The sequence below is a fragment of the Telopea speciosissima genome, chromosome 5 (genome assembly GCF_018873765.1).
Source record: "Telopea speciosissima isolate NSW1024214 ecotype Mountain lineage chromosome 5, Tspe_v1, whole genome shotgun sequence".
Taxonomy (NCBI): domain Eukaryota; kingdom Viridiplantae; phylum Streptophyta; class Magnoliopsida; order Proteales; family Proteaceae; genus Telopea; species Telopea speciosissima.
Window position 1 is genome coordinate 5,309,354 of NC_057920.1, and position 22,669 is coordinate 5,332,022.

The 22,669-nt window shown below is 37.3% G+C and overlaps 1 protein-coding gene across 1 annotated transcript; it reads left to right on the plus strand.

Moving 5' to 3' along the window:
• Nucleotides 1-10,729: 10,729 nt before the first annotated feature.
• Nucleotides 10,730-21,996, plus strand: LOC122661125 (cytochrome B5-like protein). Its single transcript, XM_043856443.1, has 6 exons — nt 10,730-10,835; nt 10,942-10,979; nt 21,322-21,399; nt 21,488-21,579; nt 21,749-21,823; nt 21,858-21,996. Exons 1-5 carry the CDS (start codon nt 10,757-10,759, stop codon nt 21,813-21,815), a joined length of 354 nt encoding a protein of 117 aa, XP_043712378.1. The 5' UTR covers nt 10,730-10,756; the 3' UTR covers nt 21,816-21,823; nt 21,858-21,996.
• Nucleotides 21,997-22,669: the final 673 nt, after the last annotated feature.

Genomic DNA, 22,669 nt, shown 5'->3' on the forward strand with positions numbered 1-22,669 from the left:
CTTTGTTGAGTTGTTCGAAATTACCATGGATTTCTTTGTTAGGTTGTGAGAAAAGGGTTGGAAGTGTTGGATATGACATTGTAGGACCAGATCTTTAAAGGTTAAAATTTCATTCCCAGCATTATTTGTTTCAGTAGGATATTTTTGCTTAATCTGAATATGAATTGAATTATCAAGATTAGGTATGAAACAAATGAAACTACGACGATTCGTTTTGGTTTGTATATATTGTATATTGAGTTGAATCGAACAATAAAAATTGGAACTGAACCGATTGAACCCTTACTTGGGAGCATGGTTTTCATGGAAAACCAAACCAATGTTTGAACCGTGGATTTTCACATGAAAGACTTGCACCATGTGGACATCGATAAAATAAAGGGATATGGTTCTCTTTGCAAGCAGAATGGAGGAGCACACCAATGAGGTGTGGTGGAATGATTTCATACACAAGAGGGTAACATGGTCATTTCATGTGAGAAGGAGAATCGAGTCATTCTAGCTGCTCAAATTACATTTTTCCTAAAAATTGAAAAAAAAAACAAAAAAACATTGAGCAAACGACATAGAGGAGCACACCAATGAAATGACATAATGATATTATACATTGGATGATAATAATGTCATTTCATGTGAAAAGAAGAGAGAGAGAGAGGGACGGACCATTTATTTGGTGTGGGAAGGGAGCACTCACGCTGTGGAGAACCATTTCCCAAAAATGTAACTGACCTTGGAAATCAGGTGAGAACGTGAGATCCTTATAAAGAACCTCATTTATATTTTTTTCGAAGCTGGCCTTAATTGTCCACCAATTTAGGTGACATGGAAAGCTGATTTTCGAAATTCTTGGATGAAATGATGAGTAAGTCCTTCAAACAAACAAGAAATATAAAGAGGACAGATTTCCCTATGGATCAATCATATGACTTAGTTTGTTTTAAACTCCATTCAACGGATTGAATTCTTTTTCAAAAAGTCCAGCGTCCAAGGAGTGCCTAAGAAAACATTCAGTCGTTTGAGCTGTGCCGCACCCTTCCCATTAATGCACCATTTTTCTACATTTGACTTGAAAAAAAAAAATGTTGTAGCTTTATAACATCACATGGCAAATGTGTTGGGGCCGAATTTACTCAACAATCATATGATGTAATGAATAAAATGTGCACAAAACTTAAGCGCAAACTTTGAAAACATTTGGTAGAGATATCTAAGACAAACATCCAAAAGGGCAAAAAATGTGTTTTCATAACATGTGCTGCATTAATATCTTGCTTGAAAACCAGTGAAAATTGAATGCATTCTGACTTCGAGTTAAATTAGATGTTTTGCTGGAATTAGCCACAAAATATTTCATGGAACTAGCTCTTGAGAACAACTTAAAAAGCTTTGTAATAGATAATGGAGGGGTTTTCTGATGGAGAACTCTATGATTTTTTTTTTTTTAATGAAATGGAGTACTCTATATATGATGGATAAGAATGTTTTGACAGCCCTTCATCTTCTTTAATCTCTCTCCATCTTTGTAAGGATCTTTCAACTCAAATGTCATTGCTACTATATCAATCATCTCCATCGTTTACCAATAAAAAAAAACCATTTCCATCAAGTTAAAAACTCAGAATTAGAATTTAAATCGGCCTTTAATGATTTCGATACTAATGAAACAGTCTCGTAACTGGTATATTCCAGGCATTTAGGTTTTTGTCGCATAAAATTGAGCCGAATTGTTTCGGCCTTGGATGAGATTCTTAAAACCCTGATTTTCATTGACTTCCCTAGGCTTTTTTGGGGGTACCGTTACACTGTCCTATAAAAATCAAAATAATCTCCCCCCATTATTCAACATAAGAACTTTGAAGAGCAAAATAGGGAGAAAAAAACAATCAGGGAGGATAGTTTTGATGATTCATCCAATGGAGTGGATTTTATTCCATTTGAATGGTCTGGTGTTCGCTTGAATCACTAAATCACTACAATGTCAGTTAGCTGATCTGTGACCTATAAAACTTTCTTTGTTTTAGAATCTAAATTTTTACAAACATAGACAACTATAAACATTATACATAAATAAAAAAGTAAAAAAAAAAAAAAAATTCCAAATATAGAGAGAATATATTTTATATATAAAAGAAGAGAATATTGTTTTTTTTTTAGGTAAAGAGACTATTATTGTGATCTTAGACAAAAACTGTTGTAATAAAGTAAAGTAGATGCTTTATACATAAATAAAGTAAAAGAAATCTCCAAATATAGAGAGAATATATTTTATATATATATAAAAGAGATTGTTGTGATCTTAAACAAAATTTGGTGTAATAAAGTAGTAATGGGTAGTATAAGATTTATCTCTTGTAGATGAAGTACAGTCCCGAAATTTGATGTAGTTGAAATAAAGTACAACATCAAGTTGTTGTTGTGTGTGTGAAAAGGATTAAAATCCTCTTCAATTCCTTGGTCGTCGAGTGCAGTGTAGTTCGGAGTTGAGAGATTGATACTTGACAAGTGCGACAACCAACGATCCGAGCCGCACTTTACTATTAGGTAATTGGTGAGAATTTTTATGTGAAAAGCACCTTGTACCCAATCGGGACATCCCAACAAGAGATACTTGCCTTTTGAACCCACATCCTTTAAATTCTATGAATACATATAAGTCTAAAGCCGGAAGAGACTTCTCTACTTCCAAGGCGGGCTGTACTTTCGTGCGCCCCACATTGCCCCACATACAAGGCATGCGGAAAGTATCGCCTTGCCCCTGCTCGGGTAGGGCGCTTGGACAGGGGCAAGGCGGTACTTTCCGCCGCCTTGTATGTGGGGCGCACAGAAATACAGCCCGCTTTGAAAGTAGACGAGTCGGATGCAAGTATACATCCAGCTAGTTAATTTTCAATTGTGAGTTGTGTCTCTTGTGACCCACTCAGCTTAGAGAGAGAGAATCAACAATTGTGAGTTGTTTAATTGACTTCTCTGGATGCTTTCCTTTGTTGCATTCTTCAATTCAGACTTCAGATTTCTCCTCTAAAGGTCAAAATGTCAACATTGGCTCCCACGCCTGACGGGGCCAGGACTAAGGAGGAACATGAAAACCCGTCAATCTGATGATGTCAATCACTTGATCACGTTTACTGTTGGCTAACATCAAAATGTTAGTGACACGAATATTGAATCTGTTTTGCTTTGACTCTGGTGCTCTCAAACATAACTTCTTAGCAAGTGACAAGTATATGGGCTGCTCAGACACAGTGCTGTGCGCAATGACTGCCTTTCTCCTCAACTTGGATAAGACGTTCGGATAGAGGTGAGGTAGACATTGCGTGCAGCACCGGGGCAGTTCGACAGTAGAAGATCCAAATTATAATTATACCAACTCTAGTTGATCCCATTCCAAAATTTAGGGTTAGGGTATCAATATTTAGGCCAATTCTATAAGATTCCAACCACCAATTTGAATTCTAAGTTTGTACGCCCTGATCGATCCATGCAAACTGGGTTGCATAAATGTTCTTGCTGTCCCCAATTACGGGCACAGAATTGGAATAATCCCTCTGGACTTTGGATTCACAAATATTACCTTTAGATTTTTATATTTTTCAAAATACTCTTGAGGTTCCAAATCCACATCAAGATGGCAAAAACATTCCTGCAATCCGGGTAGCAGCAAAATTTTGTCCCACCAACCACTGGAATGTTCATGTTACACGTTACCTGAAATGCTAGCCACGTCCACAAAAAAAAAAAAATAAATAAAAAAATTGCCAGTCACGTTCCCCTCTTTCACACACTTTTCTTTTTTGTTTTTTTGGTAAAACCCTCTATCACACACACGTACACACGAAGACAAACACATAGGCACATACATTTCTTAGTCAAAAGATTCAAAACCATGAGATTGAGTGATAGTCAGAAACTCAGTAAGAAACTAGTAAATAGCAAAAGAACTGTACTGGGTATATCGGAGATCTGTAAGAAATAAGATACAGATCTGCAAAAGAATAAGGGATGATTTCTTCCTATTAAACATACCCAAACTGGGGTACCCGTATCTCACTATCTACTCTTGTGTGCTTAGCCTATGATCATAGTATTAACGTATTTGAATAAATAAAATAAGAATTAGGATCGAGTCCCTGGTAACGAACTAGCTAGTGTCCCTGTCCAGGGCTGGGCCTAGAGTCCTTAATCCCTCCAAGACTTTTCGCGTTTGTGAACTTGTGGCCAACTCCAGGGCTGGAACCAGCGTCTTTAATCCCTCCAAGAGTTTGAGCGTTTGTGAACTTGTGGCCGACACCAGGGCTTGAACCGGAATCCTTTTTCCCACCAAGAGTTTGTGCATTAGTGAACTTGTTACCTGAGCCAGGGCTGGGACCGGAATCTTTAATCCCTCCGAGGATCTGAGCGTTTGTAAACTTGTGGCCTACGCCAGGGCTGGGGACGGACTCCTTAATCCCACCAAGAGTTTGTACTTTGGTCTGCCTGTGTCCTCCACCACTAGGGCTTGGACCCGTGTTCTTGATTGCTCCAAGAGACCAGACATCGAAGAACCCAGATCTCTCTTCAGTACCATCGATACCGGTCTTCAAAATATTGAACGAACGCGCAGCTTCAGTGAAGGAAAAGATAAAGCTCAACCCCAAGAACAGGATTGGAAGAAAGAATCGGAAAGATTTGAGTTCTCTAGCCATTTTGGTTGTTCACTTGTTATGCAGGTTTAGAGGGGAGTGATGATTTACTTATACCAAGACGGCTTCTCATTTATATATAATAGGAGTTACAGAAAAGTAGTAGGGAAGAGGGTTGACGTTGTGGCTTCATTTGACTTGGGAACCAAGGCTGTGCTTAGTTCAAACACGTGGAGTCTTAATTGGTTACCGACTGCGCCACCTCCGTGCTTGGCTCGTGCGATGAAGCATCGTGTCAGGTTCGTAGCTTTGAATCTCATCTCATGAACGGACCAATTCCATCCCCTTTCCGGAATAAAAGTTTAATACCTTTTAAGGGAGACGGAAGGATCGGTCCAGATCCATCTCGAAATCGGCATATTTTAAGCAGGCATTTAGTGATTTTTTATGACATGATTAGACCGAGTTTTTAGATCAAGGAGAATCGAGATCGATCGACTTAGCCGATTCAGATTCAGGTCTATCTAAATCGGTTGGTTCGATCTGATTCTTAAAACCTTTATCAACTCTTCTGTATTGAACCAATATCTTTGGTTGCTAAAATGGTAACAATCAAGTTTACCTTCTTAAACGACCAAGGTTCCAATATTGGAATCGGCAACGCCCCACTTACCATAACTCTTCTGTATTGATTGATATCATTTACGCTGGATATTTTTTTTTGTTGGTAAATGTTTACCCAAAAAAAAATTATACATAATTATTACTGTATGCGGGGAGAGTTCGGTCAGGCTTAACCAGGCTTGAAACCTACATCGTGGCCGCATGTTTAACTAATCGATCCTGTAAAGGTTCGAACGGGCTTTAGTCAGGTTCGGGCTATAATCGAGTATTAGAATTGAACCTCAATTAGACTATGGGCATGTTTAACTCTAAACGGTGCAATCCTATAATTGATCATATATCACCCCCACATAGGATTATATAGTTATATCATTTAGGTTCAAAATTAAAGGAATAAAAGGATTAAAATTGGTCATATATATATCACCTTCACCCACTTACCCAAAAGCAACTTTAAAAATTAGTTTGGATTCTCAAACGGAAATAGCCAAAGGGACTATGCATGCATGAGATAAAACCCTCTTGAAGATGACTTCTAAAATCCTAAAAAAGAGAAGAAAAAGAGTATTCTAGTACATTTAATTGAAAAACCATTGAGTCCTAATCCATTGAGTTAAAAAGGCCTATAGCCATTTACCCCAAAAAAAAAGAAAAAACAAACAAACAAATAGGTATATAGTTCTAAAAGTGAAAAATTCAAGGGATATTAAAGGGTCGAGCTAAGTCGGGCAAGCTAGGCCGGGCTTATAAATAGTTAGTCTAATTGGGCGCCTAACGGGTTAGAACCCCACACTAGGACTGCCCGATTTATAAAACGTGTTGGGCTTAGCCCGACACGTTTAATAGTCAAGCCGGCTATTTTTTGGAGAAAAGCAAGGTACGTTGCTCACAATGCACACATTTTTCCCTCTTTTTCTTTAGTAACCAAGGTAGCTTTTTATATGGAGAATCGACATCCACTAAATGCACAAATTTTTTGTTTTTCTTTCATTGGCTTTATGTATAAGATGCCAATATAATATATACAGTGTTCTTACCAAAAAAATAAATATAATATATACAATGTTAGTTCATCTCCTTAAAAAAAAAAATGGCAAGAGATTGCTACTGGGTCGTGTGGGTTCTGTAGCAATATGGGGGTCAATGAGAAGGACATCAACATGGATGAGTTTTTTATTTTCACGGGGTAGGACGATAACACGTGCACCTGTGTCTAGATGCAAGATCACGGGATTTGGCGGGGGGTTTTTTTTTCAAGAAAAAGAAATAAAACTAATTGATGGCACTTGAAAGTTGAAACTCGACAAGTCACTGGCGGCATGCATGATCAATGAATCTTTTTTTCAGGGAGAGGGCGGGGAAGTCTAAAGAGGCAAACACCGTGCACTGGATTATGGAACCTTTTAAATGTGCACTGTTTTGATTTTGTTTTTTGAAGCGTTTTTGGGCCAGGTACTCTGTTTCTGATTTTTCCAATGTTGTGATAGTTCCCCCAACTCTACGTGTGGAGATTTTCTTCTTCTTCTTCTTCTTTTTTTTTATTTTTTTCAAATAAAATTAGGTTGTTGATAGAGATATATGTTGATCGAATATTAGGGTTTCGAAGGGTTGGGTCCGGTATGAGTTTATAGTCTTGAGACGGGAGACCCTCGATTTCCAGCATGTATTCAACAAGTTCCCATATACCATATTTGCAAGCAATGTCGCATAAAAAGTGGCTGTGGTTCCTTCATCGGTGACCAAAAATATGATATCGATATCATAGCGATTGTATCGATATATGAGAGGATAAAATGATCCCAAAAACCAATGAATTGGTATTTTAATAGAGAAAATGGTCCGACTTTGATACGGATGATTATATTGATATTAATATCAATATTGATCAACACCGATATGATCGATCCGATATCGATACTTACAATTGTTGATTTCGATTCTTGTCGATTCAGAGTAGTCAATTCTTTTGTATTTCTAGGATTAAGGCAGAATATGGATGATTTCGATTGATTTTGACCAATCTAGATCAAAATTGGCCTTGAACGATTTAGATCCCGATTCCCTCTTTAAAACCCTGCTTCCATCGTTCTCAATCTTCCTTCTTCAATATCATTTATTTTTTGGGTGAGAGATCCCTACCATTCTACATTGTTACATGACCCTAAACCAGTGTTGGGGCCAATGGAAACACGCACAGGGGTATCAATATGAATGAGATTTTTTTATTTTATGTGGGTAAGACAATAATTTCACATGCACTTGTGTCTGATTGTAGGCTCCATGCAACCTCTTAGGGATTATTTTTTTTGGGTAAGACATTCATCAATACCATGACAACATCAAACACAAAGTGAAATTTTTGGCATCTAGAGGGGTACCCAGTGAATCATTCTAACCTATAAATCCCCTTCCATGACATGCTCTAGGGCTACAACAAGGCTAGGTTTGACCGGACTTTTATAAACCTCAGTCCAACTTTGGATGCCCTTAGCTTAGCCTAGGCCCACCCTACCCCTAATTCATGGTCTAAAAACCTCAACCCACCTAACCCTACCTGGCTAAACACTGTTTTGCTATTTAGGGTGAGACTAACCCTATCGTTTTCAAGAATTATCCTAATTCATGGTTAAAAGTATCTTTATTTCAAGTCAATTCACCTGACTATGAAAAAAAAAGAAAGGGAAAAAGATCTCTCTCCGAGAGTGTGGCCTACGTCAGCATTCCCATGTGTCTATCTCTCTCCTCCCCATGTGAAAAGACATCTTTGTCTCCTTATTTTAAGGAAGAGAGAGATAGACACATGGGAGTGCTGGTGTACGGAAAACTACTTAAAAAAAAAAAAAAAAAACACAAATCCAATTATCTCGTGCCATTCAGAGTCGGGTAAAGTTCAACCGAGGCCTCAACCTCAGCCTGATCTAGTCTTCATCTCGAACTTAAAAAAAATCCAATCTTAACCCGCTCTCAGGGTTGAAAATTCATCCCAATCCCTATTCAAGCTCAAGGCAAGCCATGACGGATTAGGCTCATAAGGCTAAACTTGCACCCTAGCATATTTCATTAACAAAATAAAAATACATTTTAAAAAGACTGAAATTGAAATAAAATAAGATTTCAAGTCTTTTAGATTTGTTGAAAATGAGATAGTGCAGTCTAAGTCAGAGAGTCATCCAAGTTGTTACTTGCTTTGGGGATACGTCAAGTACGTAGTTGGAAATATGAGGACAAGTGCACAATATAATTAATCACAGGTGTTTCTAACAATGGAGTTGGAGATTTCTTCCTGTGATGAAGGAGATAATGTCACTCTTATCCGAGTCTACTTCGATCAACATTATCAATGCAATTTGCTATTGTCTACCACAGTACCACTACGGACTGCCATTGCTTCTCCAATTAAGATTGAAGAGAAATATGTCGGTTAAGATGAAGCTGCTATTTATCTATTTAAATAATCTTTGATGATGAATCCGATTGCGTGGATGGTCTAACTTCTAGTATGGATTTTAAACGGTAAAAAATTGCAAATGGACGGTCAAAAAAAACAAAAAAACTGTAAGAAATGGAAAACAGACGTATGGAACCCAAAAAAAAAAAAAAGCCTCAATTCTCATATAAATTAAAGATTTTTTTTTTAAAATACATGTTTCTAATGTTCAAAATAACTGTAACATCCAAAAAATTGATCCATACATATTCTACAACCCATTATAAGTTTCAAGGCATGTCATCTAATATCATCCAATATCGATTCTCAATTCATATACCATAATATTCAAAGTTGAACAGTATGGCTTGACTATGGTGTTGGTCGTTATTGTGAACACAACCAACACACTTATGGAGTGATGCATGTTAATTGGAGTTGGAAGTCATCGCTTTAGAAATTCTTTTCATTAGATATATTAGTTTGTAACTCAATTTCAAGGTCTATGGACTGAGTTGAAGGTGAAAACATGAGAGATGTAGATCTTCGAGTCATCTTTATGTTGGTGAAAAAATTAGGTCGATTAGAGGTTGTGAGAGGAAAATATGATTAATTAAGTCATTCAACAAGTTCCAAGTCTTTAAAAACATCAAAAACATGTGAATGAGTTTTAAACGTGTTTTATAAAATGGAAATGATTGATATCTGCTTCTTTTTCACATAGAACAAAACGTCTTTAAAACGGTAAAAAACAGGGATTCAAGTTTAAAACTTTTTGCTAAGTTTGGGTCTCGAGTCTCGACCCTTCCAACTTGGCTAAAAATTCGAATTTAGCTTGTCTCCAAGAAGTTCCATATGCCTAGGGACGTATGCAGCATAGTTCAACCGTTGGATGCCCCTGACAGCACGTGGGCGCACGGCTCCGGGACGATCCTGATCCAATCAGGGAACTCTCTCACGAATATAATCAGAAAAAGACTTTCAATCTCTTAGGTCCTCATTAGTCATTGGACCCCCTTCACCCAGTGGAGAGGACTGCCGGTGCGCAAGAAAGAGTTGAACGTGCCGGGAAAACGGAGGAATCGATCGAATTTCTTTCTTCTAGTCGGTACGAATCATCTCTCTCTCTCAGACACACAGAGCAGCAGCAACGACAACGACTTTCTGTTTTATGTGCAACTCCCATCTCATTCTGTGAATGACTTCTTTCAAAGTTAAAAAAAATTGTTTTTCGTACCCATTTATGAGAACTAGGGTTTTTATGGGCAATGTGGTTTTAATTAGAGAGATATATATTGATTGAAACATTGTCCTCTCCTTTGTCATTCTTTATTTTTTTGGTAAACTCTCCTTTGTCATTCTTAGTTGCATTTCGCTGGATTTTCTTTCCATGGAACTATAACTGTTATTATTTTGTTGATAAAATCTTGACATAAATATTAATATTTTAATTTTATTTTAAAGCTGCCGTCTTTAAAAGCTCAGTTTATTAGTTATATATTACAAGAGCTTAGTTTTCCAAATGTAGTAATTGTTTTTGATTCGCCAATGACATATTGTCATTTCCACCTCAAATGTGTGTGTGTCCATACAATGTAGTTGGTTACTTGGTTAGTTTTAGTTGTATAATTGCATGAAGAGATAGGTTGAATTCTGAAATTTCTTCTATATTCTTAGTTCTTTGTTCTTATTGCTTGATATGTGAAACTGTACGAATTTTCTATATATTGATTGAGATTGTTATTTCTGTAATGAGCTGTCAATTTATATGTTTGTGTAGCTTACTACCTTTAATGGGCTATTAAATTATTGATAAAACATGCTTGCTGAAAACTTTTGTAGTGCTTTGTTAATTGGAGAGTATTATGTGTTTGTGACTTTGTGTAGTTGGATACATTAAATGGAAAAAAAAAAAAATTACTAGGGTGCTTTAGTCGCCTAGGCGGGCACCTTGTCGCCTAAGCACTTAGTCGACCCTCCAACGACTTGGTCCTCTTGACAACTATTTCTATTCACTGTCATATTATTTTAATCGTCTTCATTATATGTTTTTGTTCAGGCAGCACAGGGAACCACAGCCCAAGATATGTTGATTGCTATAATAACATTGGTTTTGGGTGTCTTACTGGGTGCCTTTTTTCTCATTCCACGAGCGCACAAGGCTGGTAAGTTCTGTGTCTTGTTCAAAAGTTGCAAGTGTAACTACAAGCTTATGAACTGCAGCACTTTTGCATTTTGTTTTAATAACAATGTTATGTGCATTATGCACAGGTAATACAGAAGTTGTTAAGCCGAATCAGAACAATAAGGTACACAATTAATGCTTTCATGCAATGCTATCTTGAATTTGAACATCATTGTTCATGATATGCTTATTTTAACCTTGTAAACAAGTCATTCAAGGTTTAATCTGTGAGAATTATTCTGTTTCCTTGCTTCCACTACCTGCATAGTTTTCTTCATGGACTGTAACCTCTATATACGTGTGTTTGGGTCATTGCCACCAGATTAAAGGCAAAGGTTTGTAGTATAGAGCTACAAAGAAGGAATTCACTAAACCTTATCCCAAATAATTGGGATCAGATACGTTAATCATGGTTTGCCATTCCTCTAGTCTTGCACAATGTTGTCATGAAATGTCCACAACATAAAAAAGCAAACTTGTTTTTAATGCAGTGCTAATTCCGAACCAGTGAAGTCCAGTGAGAGATCAGCTTGCGACAGGATCGCAGGTAAAGATAAAAGCAGGTTTGAGAAAAGATTGACTACTAATCTAACAAATCAGATGTGCAGAGAACTTCTGATCAAATGTTGAATTCAATTAATAGAACAAGATCGCAAATGATGATTTAAATTTGATGGACAGATTCAGAGATATGCAAGTAATCTACTTGGATTAGGAAACTGATAACTTAGACAAGAACAGTTCCGATAGCAGGACTTGAAGGATCTAGAACTGCAATTAACAAATGAACTGAACTGATAAATACAACAGAAAAATGAAGCCATAACAGAAAACAGAAATTCAGTTCTATAAAGTTAATCCAGAAAACTGAGATTTTTAAGTAGTTGAGTGCCAGTAGCAAATCTGAAATCGATGAGAAGAACTGAATTGAAAACAGATCTGAAACAGATAATTGATTAAGCAATTCTAAGGCAATTTCAACAAGGTTCAGCAAGGATTCATCCTATAATATATGTAAGACCTACTCAAAATCAGAACTGAAATTATGTAACAGAATTGAGTATCACACGGTTTAAAGTTGGATAAACAAACCTGATGAATATTGAACAGATAGAAGAAGAAAGGAGAAAAGTATGATCAGGAATTCACTTGATCTGGAGGGCTAGAATCCCACTAGTACCCCAACCTGGAATTCCACTAGCATTCACTATTGAATCTCATGGTAGTTTGACACTCTTTAATCCCACAGGAGTAACGCACCTGAATCCCGCAGATGCATGCCTGAATGGCTGAATCTCACAGACCTAAACAAAACAAAACATCTTCTTTATGACACAGTAAGAAGTATGAGGCTAGATTTCGTTCTAGCGCTAACGAACCCTCAAATCCACAAGGTTAAGAAAACCCTAATTCCAATGGGGAAGAAGAGCAAATAAAACAAATTTTGTTCATTAACTTCAAGATTTCTTTATTTAGTCCAAAATGACCTTTATATAAGAAGGCCAGATTACAACGAAGAAGGAAAACGAAATAAAATAGGAAAATAGTGTTAATTATATGTATTGTTGGGCATGGCAGAAAAACTCAACCGAAACCTGTCAAAACCACCGAGTTAACTCGGTTTCGCAGGTTTCCGAGACGAGTTGAAGGGGGATTTTATAAAATCCCTAGATTTGACCGGGTTTCGACTGGTTCTGACCATATTTCAGTGGTTTCGATACAAATGGCCATTGAAGCTAGGGGAAACTTGGCTCGAAACTAGGACAGACAGGTATTTATGCCAGAAACTGCCAGAAACCAGGTCAGACACTTAGTTATGTCTAATATCATTTAAGTAAATGTTTTTGTATTTCATTTACTTAAGATATTATTCATAAATAAGCAAATACCCCCCAATTTGAATCCAATAAAAATAGTTAAAAAATCAAATTCTAAACGGAAAAAAAATTAACCCCCAAGTTCAAAAACAAAAACTGAATTTTCAACGGTAGGTGCAATTTTCAACTTTCTAATGTTGGGGTTTTTCTCAAATCTAAAAATTCCATAAATCTTAATATGGTAAAACATTTCTAAAAACCAAAAGTGCAGTAAAATATTCATTTGTTTTGATGTCCAAAAAAATATTTTCATTCAGAGCAATTTTGACAGCATTTGCGCACACCAAATTAAGTTTGACCGGTACATAACTCCTTCAATATAAATCATATTTAAGCAATCTTGGACTTGTTGGAAAGCTATCAAAACAAAGCTTTCTAACAAATCCAAGATGGCTTAAATCTCATTTATATTGAAGGAGTTATGTTCTGGTCAAACCTTATTCGATACCATGTCCAAGAACAATATACAGTATCGAACTTGGATCAAAACCACAAGTAATATTTTTAGTGTTCTTTATGTGAAACTAATGCATAGATTGGGTTTAAAATGTAAAAAATAGGCAGCACAACAAGAATCAGGGCCAAAAAACAACTTCTAGACCTCGAAACCAAGGTTCGAGTTAGTCTGGAGAAAGTCCCAGGTTTCAACCGAGATATGGTAGAAACCTAGTCGAAACCCGAGTTTTAGAACCTTGCTGTAGGGTACATGGAATTGTAACTCGATAGGGAGAATTACCCTCTATCAAGATTTGATGTTATGTGTCCTATTAGGATTAGATTTAGTCATCAGTTGAGTTGTTATTTACTTCTAAGTTTGTAATAGGAATCCTTCTTTTATTCAATCCTAATATAAATAAAGGCTTTGGGATGTGACTGCTAGTATCGACTTTTGCTCTCTAAACAGTTCCCCTTTCACTCCTCTTTCTCCCATCTCTTCTCTTCCTCTCGGTTCGCTAGTTTCACTTCTTTGATATTGTTACATGGTATCAGAGTGACCATGAAGAAGAAGAGGAAGATCTGGTTTCTCCTCTGCAACATCATTGTTACTACTGCTGCTACTGGTATCTGCTGATATCGTTTGAAGGTCTTGCTGTGATGGAGTGAAGCTTGTTCTTCGCGCTGTCCGTAGCCCAAATCAATTGCTGAGGTTTGTCGACTATTTGTTGGTATCGATTCGACTCTGCTGATTTGTTGTGGTCTGGTGCTTCATGGAGTCCAGAGGTTGAAGACGAGATTTCCGCCTCTGGTTATCACCTCCCCTTGTTTCGAATCTGGTTACCGCTTTTTCCTCTTCTTCCATCGCGATGGAAGATGGGGTGTCACACTGTGTTGTTACCGATCGTTCACTTTCACACGCTGCTGCTTCTTGTGTTGTGGAATCCGTGTGAGACTGTTTTACAGTGAGTTTTGGTTCCCTTGGTTCTTGAATCTGGTATCTAATTTTGACTTTGCCTTCCATTGTTTGTCTCTATCTTTATATCTTTTTAAATTTCATATTTTTCCTCTCCTTTAACTCTAATTCAATCCCTATCCTTTGGTTTCATGTTTGACCCCTTTCTTTTATTTTAATTCCTCCTATGTCCTTTCTTCTTTGTCTTCTCGAGTAAACCTTTGAAATTCTGATTTATTACAATTTTGCCACTCCTATGAGAACTTAATATATTTAGCAAACTGCCATTAACCTTTGCTATTGCCTATTGTGTGCTTGGGTGGGTCCACACCGAACCCAATTGGGTATTTTGATAAAGGTTTCCGCATTACTTGAGGATTGCATGAATTAATTACAGAATTGCCATTGTGGTTATATATTTCCAATATTATTACTTTGGTGGCCCTCTATTACATCAGTTTGGGATTTCCAATTTTTAAAGATTGGCACTTCGGGAGATTGGAAATTATTTATTGGGATCTTATCTGAATGGGAGATTATTTCTACCGTGAAGGAGTGAATTGGAGATTATTTTATTGGGATCTTATTGCGCTGCTACTCTTGCTGATTGGATTTTTTGTGACGCTCATCCTTTGAGATGTTGATTATTGGTGGTCCTTATTTGTCCACGTGTAATGCTACACGTGAGGGGGATATTGAAGTTTATTATTCTTTTATCTGCTCAAGTCATCAGCTCAATGCTATTTTTATCTGAAGATTACTATTACTTATTTGTTCTTGTCCTCAGCAGCAATTCATATTTATTTGGTCTAAAACAATCTTATGTTATCTGGTTCGCAGTAACCTATGCTGCCTATCTGGTCCAAAGTAACCTTTGTTTGACCAGAATACTACTTACTACCTGCCTTCCTTGAGAAGGGCTTTTGATGTAGCCATTGGTTGCTGCACTTTTATCTTTTGTTGAGAAGATTAGTACTTAATACCTGCCTTCTTTGTGAAGTGCCTTTGATATTGCTCTTGCTGCTATAATATTGTGGATTCTGGTTAGTGTTCACTATCACCTATTTTGCTAGTTTCTTATTGGATTTTTATTCGACACGAAGATTCTTATCTACTGAAGTTGCTGATGATTGATGTGTTTGAGTTGGTACTGCTACCTGAATGATGTTCTCCTTGTGCTCACTGGTGTCTACCACTACTGATTATGCTTAAGACTGATGCGACTTTTAATATATGTTCTTGTTGTTCCAAGCTGGAGCCTTTGATATGTATACTCCAGCTTGAGGGTGAGTGTTAATTATATGTACTGTGGGGTACATGGAATTGTAACTCAATAGGGATAATTTCCCTCTATTGAGATTTGATGTTATGTGTCCTATTAGGATTAGGTTTAGTCATCAATTGAGTTGTTATTTACTTCTAAGTTTGATTCCTATTACAAATAGGAATCCTTCCTTGCTAGTATCGATTTTTGCTCTCTAGACAGTCCCCCTTTCACTCCTATTTCTCCCATTTCTTCTCTTCCTCTCGTTTCACTAGTTTCAATTCTTTGATATTGTTACAAATAGTATCCCTAACTCCCGCACAAAACTTTGGAGGACCGGTACACCCCTTAAACGTGTGAATTTGCCCCTTAATCGGATGGTCCCATGACTTCTCATTTGGACTGTTGAGGTGTTGTAGAGCATTGGCTGCCGTTTGGATATTGGTATTATGGCTTCCGTAATTCCACCCGGTCAAAAGTTATGGCCCTCAAAAGTTGTGCTGAAAATCAGTATTTTTGGCTTGATCGGGTGGACTTCTGCTGGTCCTGCCGAATTTTTTTTCAGAATTCTTCTTTATATCACTTTATCTTTCAAATTCGTGGGTAGGGCATAGCCCTTACATATGTTTAAATGAAACTCAAAAAAGAAAAACAGACTCAAACTACCTAAAACTCCTCCAGCTGATAGCTTGCTATGGAGGTAGTTTACTGCTGCTAAAACTCTGAATAAAATGAAAAAGAAACAAATTAAACAGGACTCGACTCATAAACTCCTAATCCAGCCTAACTAAAACACTTTAATAACAATTAAAACATTGGAAATAGAATTCTACCTAGACTACCTAATAAAGTAAATCTTGTATTCCTACCTCCTACCCATATTTTAGGCTCATTAAAGTGGCCTATTACAAAGAAAACCCATTGGGTCAAAGGCCCTACACATATGTAACTAAAAGCTAGAGGCTCTCAGCCATACACCACATTCAGGAGGTTCTTTGGTGACATTATTAGAGATCATTGCTGTTTTCTTCTTTCCTTGGTACTCAAACAAATTTTTATTCCAATCGATGGGGGATAGCAGGAGAAAAAGACAGAGTAATCCAGAACCGTGGGCCGGCGGAGGGGGGGGGAGAGGAGAGAGTGGAGAGAGAAAAGAGAAAGCCAACCAAATTTGCAAAATAAAATCCAAAATTCTATTCCAATCGATGGGGGATTACATCACTTTAAATAAAAAAAGGGATATAGATTCCACCTATTGTGGACTTCCTATAAGAATAAAAGACTTTTAAAGTAATAAAAGACTTCTAAACCTATTTTACGATTTGGATAGGCCTCACAAGACATGTAGCTAATATAAATAGAATAACTTTCTAACTAATAGCTAATGGGCTCCGCTACTAATCCCTAATGTTGCATCGTAACCGCATTATTCACCCTGGTTCAAGAAAACTCGTCTTCGAGTTTTGAAGTAGGGTGATGCAGATTCATCACCAAATAGGGCTTGTTTCATTGGGAATAAGTCTAGGGTTGGGTTACATACATGTTGGGCCTTTGATCCCGTGGGTTTCTAATGTAATAGGCCACTTTTATGGGCCTAAAATATGGGTATTAGCCCAATACTTAGTTTATTTCTATGTTTTTTAATTGAACCGGTTCAAATTGGTTGCATCCAATTGGTTCAATTTAAGTGATCAGGTGATGTAAGTTGGGCTGGATTAGGACTCTATAAGTCCAGCCATGTTTTGAGTCTATTTCCTTTAGTATTCTAGTTTCCTAGTCAGTTTAAGTTACCTAATAGGTTAGGGATAGGGTTAGGCCATTCCTTTTTAGTGTCTAAGTCTATTTTTGAGTCTTCTATATAAGTTTGTAAGGTAGGCCAGCATTACATACGAATTCGATAAATAAAAATTAGCTTTATGCTTGCTGCCATTGCTCCCTTTGTGTGAGTGTTGCCTTGTGGATCTCAAGGTGCTAGGGTGAGTGAACTCTCACGACTCCTTGCGTCTGTCCAGTACCGGGAGGTTCGTCTTCTTCTTCATTCAAGCTTCTTCAAGCTACTGCTGCTGCCTCTGAAGGAGATCAAACCAGTAAGTAATCTTAGTTTCCTGCATATATCCTTCCCCTCTTCATCTTCTAACCTAATCCACACCCCCCCTCCATCCATCAACCCTAATTCTCCATTAAACCTGCATTCCTACCTCAACTAGGACTCCCCCATAACTCCAGTTTTAGCCATAACTTTCGAACCCTACTTCCAGTCTACATCCCCCCACATCACTCCCCACACTCGTCCTTAACCCTAGCCCTTAGTCTCCACTATAATCCCTCCATTCCTTCATTCCATTAAAACCCAAAACCTGCAACTCAATTCTGTCCAGAATTGCAGAATTTTAAAACCTTCCCAAATCCAATTATTTTTATCCCATAATATCCCCCTAGACCTGCATATTAAAGCCACATAAGACCCATTCCCAAATTCCCATCCTAAACCCTAGAATTAACCTAAAACCTAGTGCTGTCCATTTGAACCAGCAACCCCTTTTGCTATTGATCTTGTTATTTGGCTCCTAGTAGGTCTCCTACCTACCTAGGACTACATTATAGGGTAGGAATACGAACACTTTGCCGGGTGCTTGTTGCTCATTGTCTTCAACTCAAACAAAATCCAAAATATTAAGCTTCGACCGAATCTCCGTGTCTTGAAATGTGTGAGAAAGAACAAACTCATGATATAGAACGACTTTCATCGCAATAGGATCTTTCACAGGCTTGTTTTCTGCTCGAAGGGATTGAACTTCCTTAGTAAGCTTAGTAGAAACAGCAAGTTCTTCATCTTGTTTGACCTCTTCCAACTCCGTTGCACTATTGATGTTGCTTCGATCAGCTTTAAAGAGCTGTCACGTTGCAGCCCTTTCAAGGCAGTATTTTGTTGTAGATGGAAGGGCTTTAACTTACATAAATTTGCTTCAAGATCGAGAACACCTTGTCAAGGTTCAAGCCAGATTACTACTATTAGGATTGAGAAATCTCCTAAGAGGAGGTGAATTGGGATATAAAAAATATCGAAGAATAAAATCTCAAGGTTCAAAAACTTGCACAATGATAAACACAAAAGCAAGAGAGTTTTTGAACATTCACCCACACAAGTAATTGTAAGGGGGAAAAGAGGTAAAATAAGAGAGAGAACATGATAATTTCAGAGTAGTTCGGGCAACTCCCTATATCTACTAACAAGGCTCCTTGAGCTCTTATATTTCCACTATCTCAAATGCCTTCCAAGGTTGCAACCAAACCCTTACACTGTAGTTTTCCATGGTTTTCTACAAACCCAATAGGTGTGTTCCTCAGGGCTCACACCAAAACCCGACAATGTCACCTTCTTGACTTTTCTTGTGGGATTACTCCTCAGAAGAAACATATAACACTTTCTCAAAGTGAGAGAAGAGAAGATAAACCTCTAGGAAAGGTAGATAGCAAGTTAAAGCACAAATCTCTCACACAACAATTAAGTCTAAGTGATAAATGTAACTCAGTTAAAGCTCAATAGACAATGACGTTTTCAAAGCTGTTTAAATAGTCTAACAATTCATCTTTATATAGGCTTCAAGTGTTTGTAAGAGAATAATTCACGTGTGAGTGAAAACATCGAGTGGATGACCGCTGATAGGTAGTGGATGTCTGCTGAACTCTAATGGTAAAAAATCTAGTCGTTAACACTCCAACAGTCAAATTTCTTAACATTGAGATTCAAGCCACGTAGGTGTCCGTACAGTTGTGCGGATGTCTAGTCAGCCCATCAGGCATCTTCCACATGTGACTGGCTGAGAAACTAGAGTCAAGCGTATTGTTTTCTCGTTTGCTGGATTTGCCATACATCTCCTTAAAGTGCCGTCATCTGCTTAAACAAGCGGACGTCTTCTGACTCAAAGATCATAAATAAGCGCATTGACACTGCTCAGGTTTGTGCATGGATATGCGAACATTTGCCTTGTCTGGCGAACAACCTCAGACAACAGTTTTTCTGTCCAACAGATTTAACTCAGATTTCTAAGCCGTCTAAGTTTTAAGGGTATTCCAATTGAGATCCTTAGAGTCTTTTAGACGGCTTTAAAACTATCTGAGAGAAAATACAACATAAGTTACAAAGATATACAAGGGTGTACCCAGTGCACGAGGGTCTGGGGAGGGTCATAATGTACGCAGCCTTACCCCTGTTTTCAGCAGAGAGGCTGTTTCCAGTACAAAACCTATGCTAATGGTATCTTCTTTTCAGGGTGCTTCAAAGACAAGTTCTTTATCTTGACTTGAAGGCTCTCCAGTTCTTGCATGAGATAACTATTCTTCTTTTGCTCCATGATGCTTGTATGCTCTTCAACATGTACTTCATATTCATTGTACCAAATTATTTTTTTTTTGGTGCTATAATTTACCTACCATTATCTTAATTCTGTATCTAGGTATTCTAATATTTTGAAACCTATTTAAAGTCTTAGTCATTCAAGAAATCCTGATTTCAGTCCTTTGCTTCTATTCACTATTTGCATTGAGATCAACTCAACTAAAGTTTATTCCAACTACCAGTGTCTCTGCTTCAATGATCCTATTCCACCACTTGTAGAATCATATTTTCCATTAAATATTATTCCTTATATCCTGTTGTACAACATCTAGCCAAGTCATTATTTGCATACTGCTTTTAGTGCCTTCAACTTGCAGCATCTCTTGCTCTCTTTTCTTTTCTTTTCCCTTTTTTTTTTGTGGGGGGGGGGGGGGAAGGGGTGTGGGGTTGGTAACTTGCACCATATACTACTTCGTTAGGCAATTGATGCAGGAGCACTTCCATGGATCGGCCTGAACCTGTTTGGGAACCCAGATGGAGATGAACTGGGTCCAATTTGCATCTTTGGACTAGTAGGATATTTTAGGATTTATATTTATTTATATTTTGGGATTAACATGTAATCTTTTGTTTTGGTAGAGAATATAGCTACTAGGATTTTGTTTCCTAATTAATTTGAGTTTCTTAATTAGAATAGGTTTTCTTTTCATATTGGGTTTCTTTTTTCATTTAAATACATATAACCATGGTATTAAGATTTAGATTGAAAGAAATGAGTCTGAGTATTTTGGTTTCAGAGCCTGCGTGCCTTTGGTGTTTTGTGCGAGGTCTCTCTTCTCTCTCTCTCTCTCCCACTTCTTCTTCTTCTTAGACCTTCCGCTTCCCATTCTTATTCTCCTTTATTCCTTTTCCATCTTCTTGTATTGCTGCCATCAACTCTCTGTTTTCTGTTTCTGGGAGATACCTACAGCCCAGGTAGATTGGATCGACTACTACCAGATCTGATCGTCTCTTCCTGAAACATAATACATATGTTTCTTATCTTGAGGCATCTCTGTAGTTTTAATTTGTACCTTCTAGTTGCGTGGATTGTGAAATACATATCAGATTTCAGGGCTGGGTTCCATTGCAGTGCAGGTTTGGTTGCAATACATTTTTATCCTTATTGCTCTCACCTGTTGGGACTGCTAATGCTCGATTTTCAGAGGGTTATGAGTTGCGATTCCATACCTAAAATCCCGGCTTGATTGGGTTTCGCATAAGAGAGTTCTCCTCTTTGAAATATATTCTTCTCCTTACATTGGTAGTTCATGGCTGAAGGTTGAAAATAACCTTTAAATCCCATCCCACCCACGAATTGCCCTTTTAAATCTATTTTCCCATAACACCCTCTCCCTAGTCCTTTAATCCCTCATGTCCTTATTTTACCCTTAGTTCCAAGTATAACCTTTCCCCTAGCATACAAATTATTCCTTTTCCTTGTTTCTCCTATTGTACTTGCACATATATTCTAATTGTTGCAATATTAGGCCATATTTCCAACTATAGGTTTCTTTCATGATTTACATATTTGTCATGTGCCTTTCTTGCATCCAGGCATCTAAAGTCTACACAAGAAGCGAAGTCTCCTTGCATAGTAAGAAGAATGATTGTTGGATCATCATCAAAGATAAGGTTATTATATTTCCCAAATTGGAACTGTTATATTATTTGTCACACACTATTTAATATTTATTACTTCTCCTGTTTGTCAACTGGGTAGGTGTATGATGTCACTTCTTATGTGGAAGAACATCCAGGTGGAGATGCAATACTAGCACATGCAGGGGATGATTCAACAGAAGGGTTTTATGGGTAATGCACACCTTATTTTTACCTTTATTGCAGTTGGTTGACCCATCAATCAGATTGCCTTTATTTGTCTTGCTAATCACATTTATGACAAGCCACAATGATTGTGCTAATAATGATTGTTTTGGGCAAATTTCTCATCTTTCTTGGCAATTTTATTTTTTACTTACAGGCCACAGCATGCAACTCGTGTCTTTGACATGATTGATGATTTCTACATTGGGGATTTGGAGCATTGATTAATACCGTCCACTTGTAAAATTACATTGTTGCATTGTGAGAACCATTCCTTTTATTTCCTGCTTCCAGTGTAACATTGGTTTTGGTTCTAGCAATTATTTTGGAAAACTCGAAACTCACACTAGGGTCTCTAGATTTGGTCAAATTTCATATGGATAATCATTCATGAATTTAGAGCTACCTGGTGTCCGGATTATAGATAAAGAATTTAGGTGGTCTTATAATTAACAGAGCTTGGCACACATACCCAACATAATCCAATTACTACCTTGTAGTGATTGCATTATTTTAGACGCCCACGAAAAAAGATCTGTATTGTATGATCCAGGATTTAAAAAAAAAGGTGTTTAGATCTTGTGCTTTGGAATCTGATAGGCCCTACCTGTGCTTCCCTTTTCATGGCTCTTGCTCAGATGATCATGTCTCACGACTCACGACTAAATGCTTCCTATTACCAGGATTGATTGATTGTAAACTCATAAGCATCTAATCACTTTTTGCAGTTTTAATGCTTTAATTTAGATTGTGTTCTTGAATACTGATTTTCAGCCTTCAGCTGCTCCTGTATCTTCAGATCCATGAGATTTATTACCAAAATGTAATTCTGATCATTCTAAAGGGTCAATTTTAACCTTGTATTGTTATTTGGTTGTGACATTGACATTTCAATTTTATTTGCTGTTGATTCAGAGTTTGTAATTCCAAAATTGACTACTTTATCAAATCGCTTGGAATCGATCTAACACGAATATTAGCAAGAGCCTGACAGTTCCCATAAAAACGTATCAAATGGCCAGTAAACATCCATTTCTGGGAGGTTGTTTTATAGAATGGGCAAAGAATGAACATGTTG

What these genes read in the sequence shown, in the direction of transcription:
- LOC122661125 (XM_043856443.1), top strand. Translation starts at nt 10,757, where the DNA reads ATGTTGATTGCTATAATAACATTGGTTTTGGGTGTCTTACTGGGTGCC. An exon ending in AGCCGAATCAGAACAATAAG is followed by an intron (nt 10,980 to 21,321) that starts GTACACAATTAA and finishes TCTTGCATCCAG; the next exon opens with GCATCTAAAGTCTACACAAG. An exon ending in GGATCATCATCAAAGATAAG is followed by an intron (nt 21,400 to 21,487) that starts GTTATTATATTT and finishes TCAACTGGGTAG; the next exon opens with GTGTATGATGTCACTTCTTA.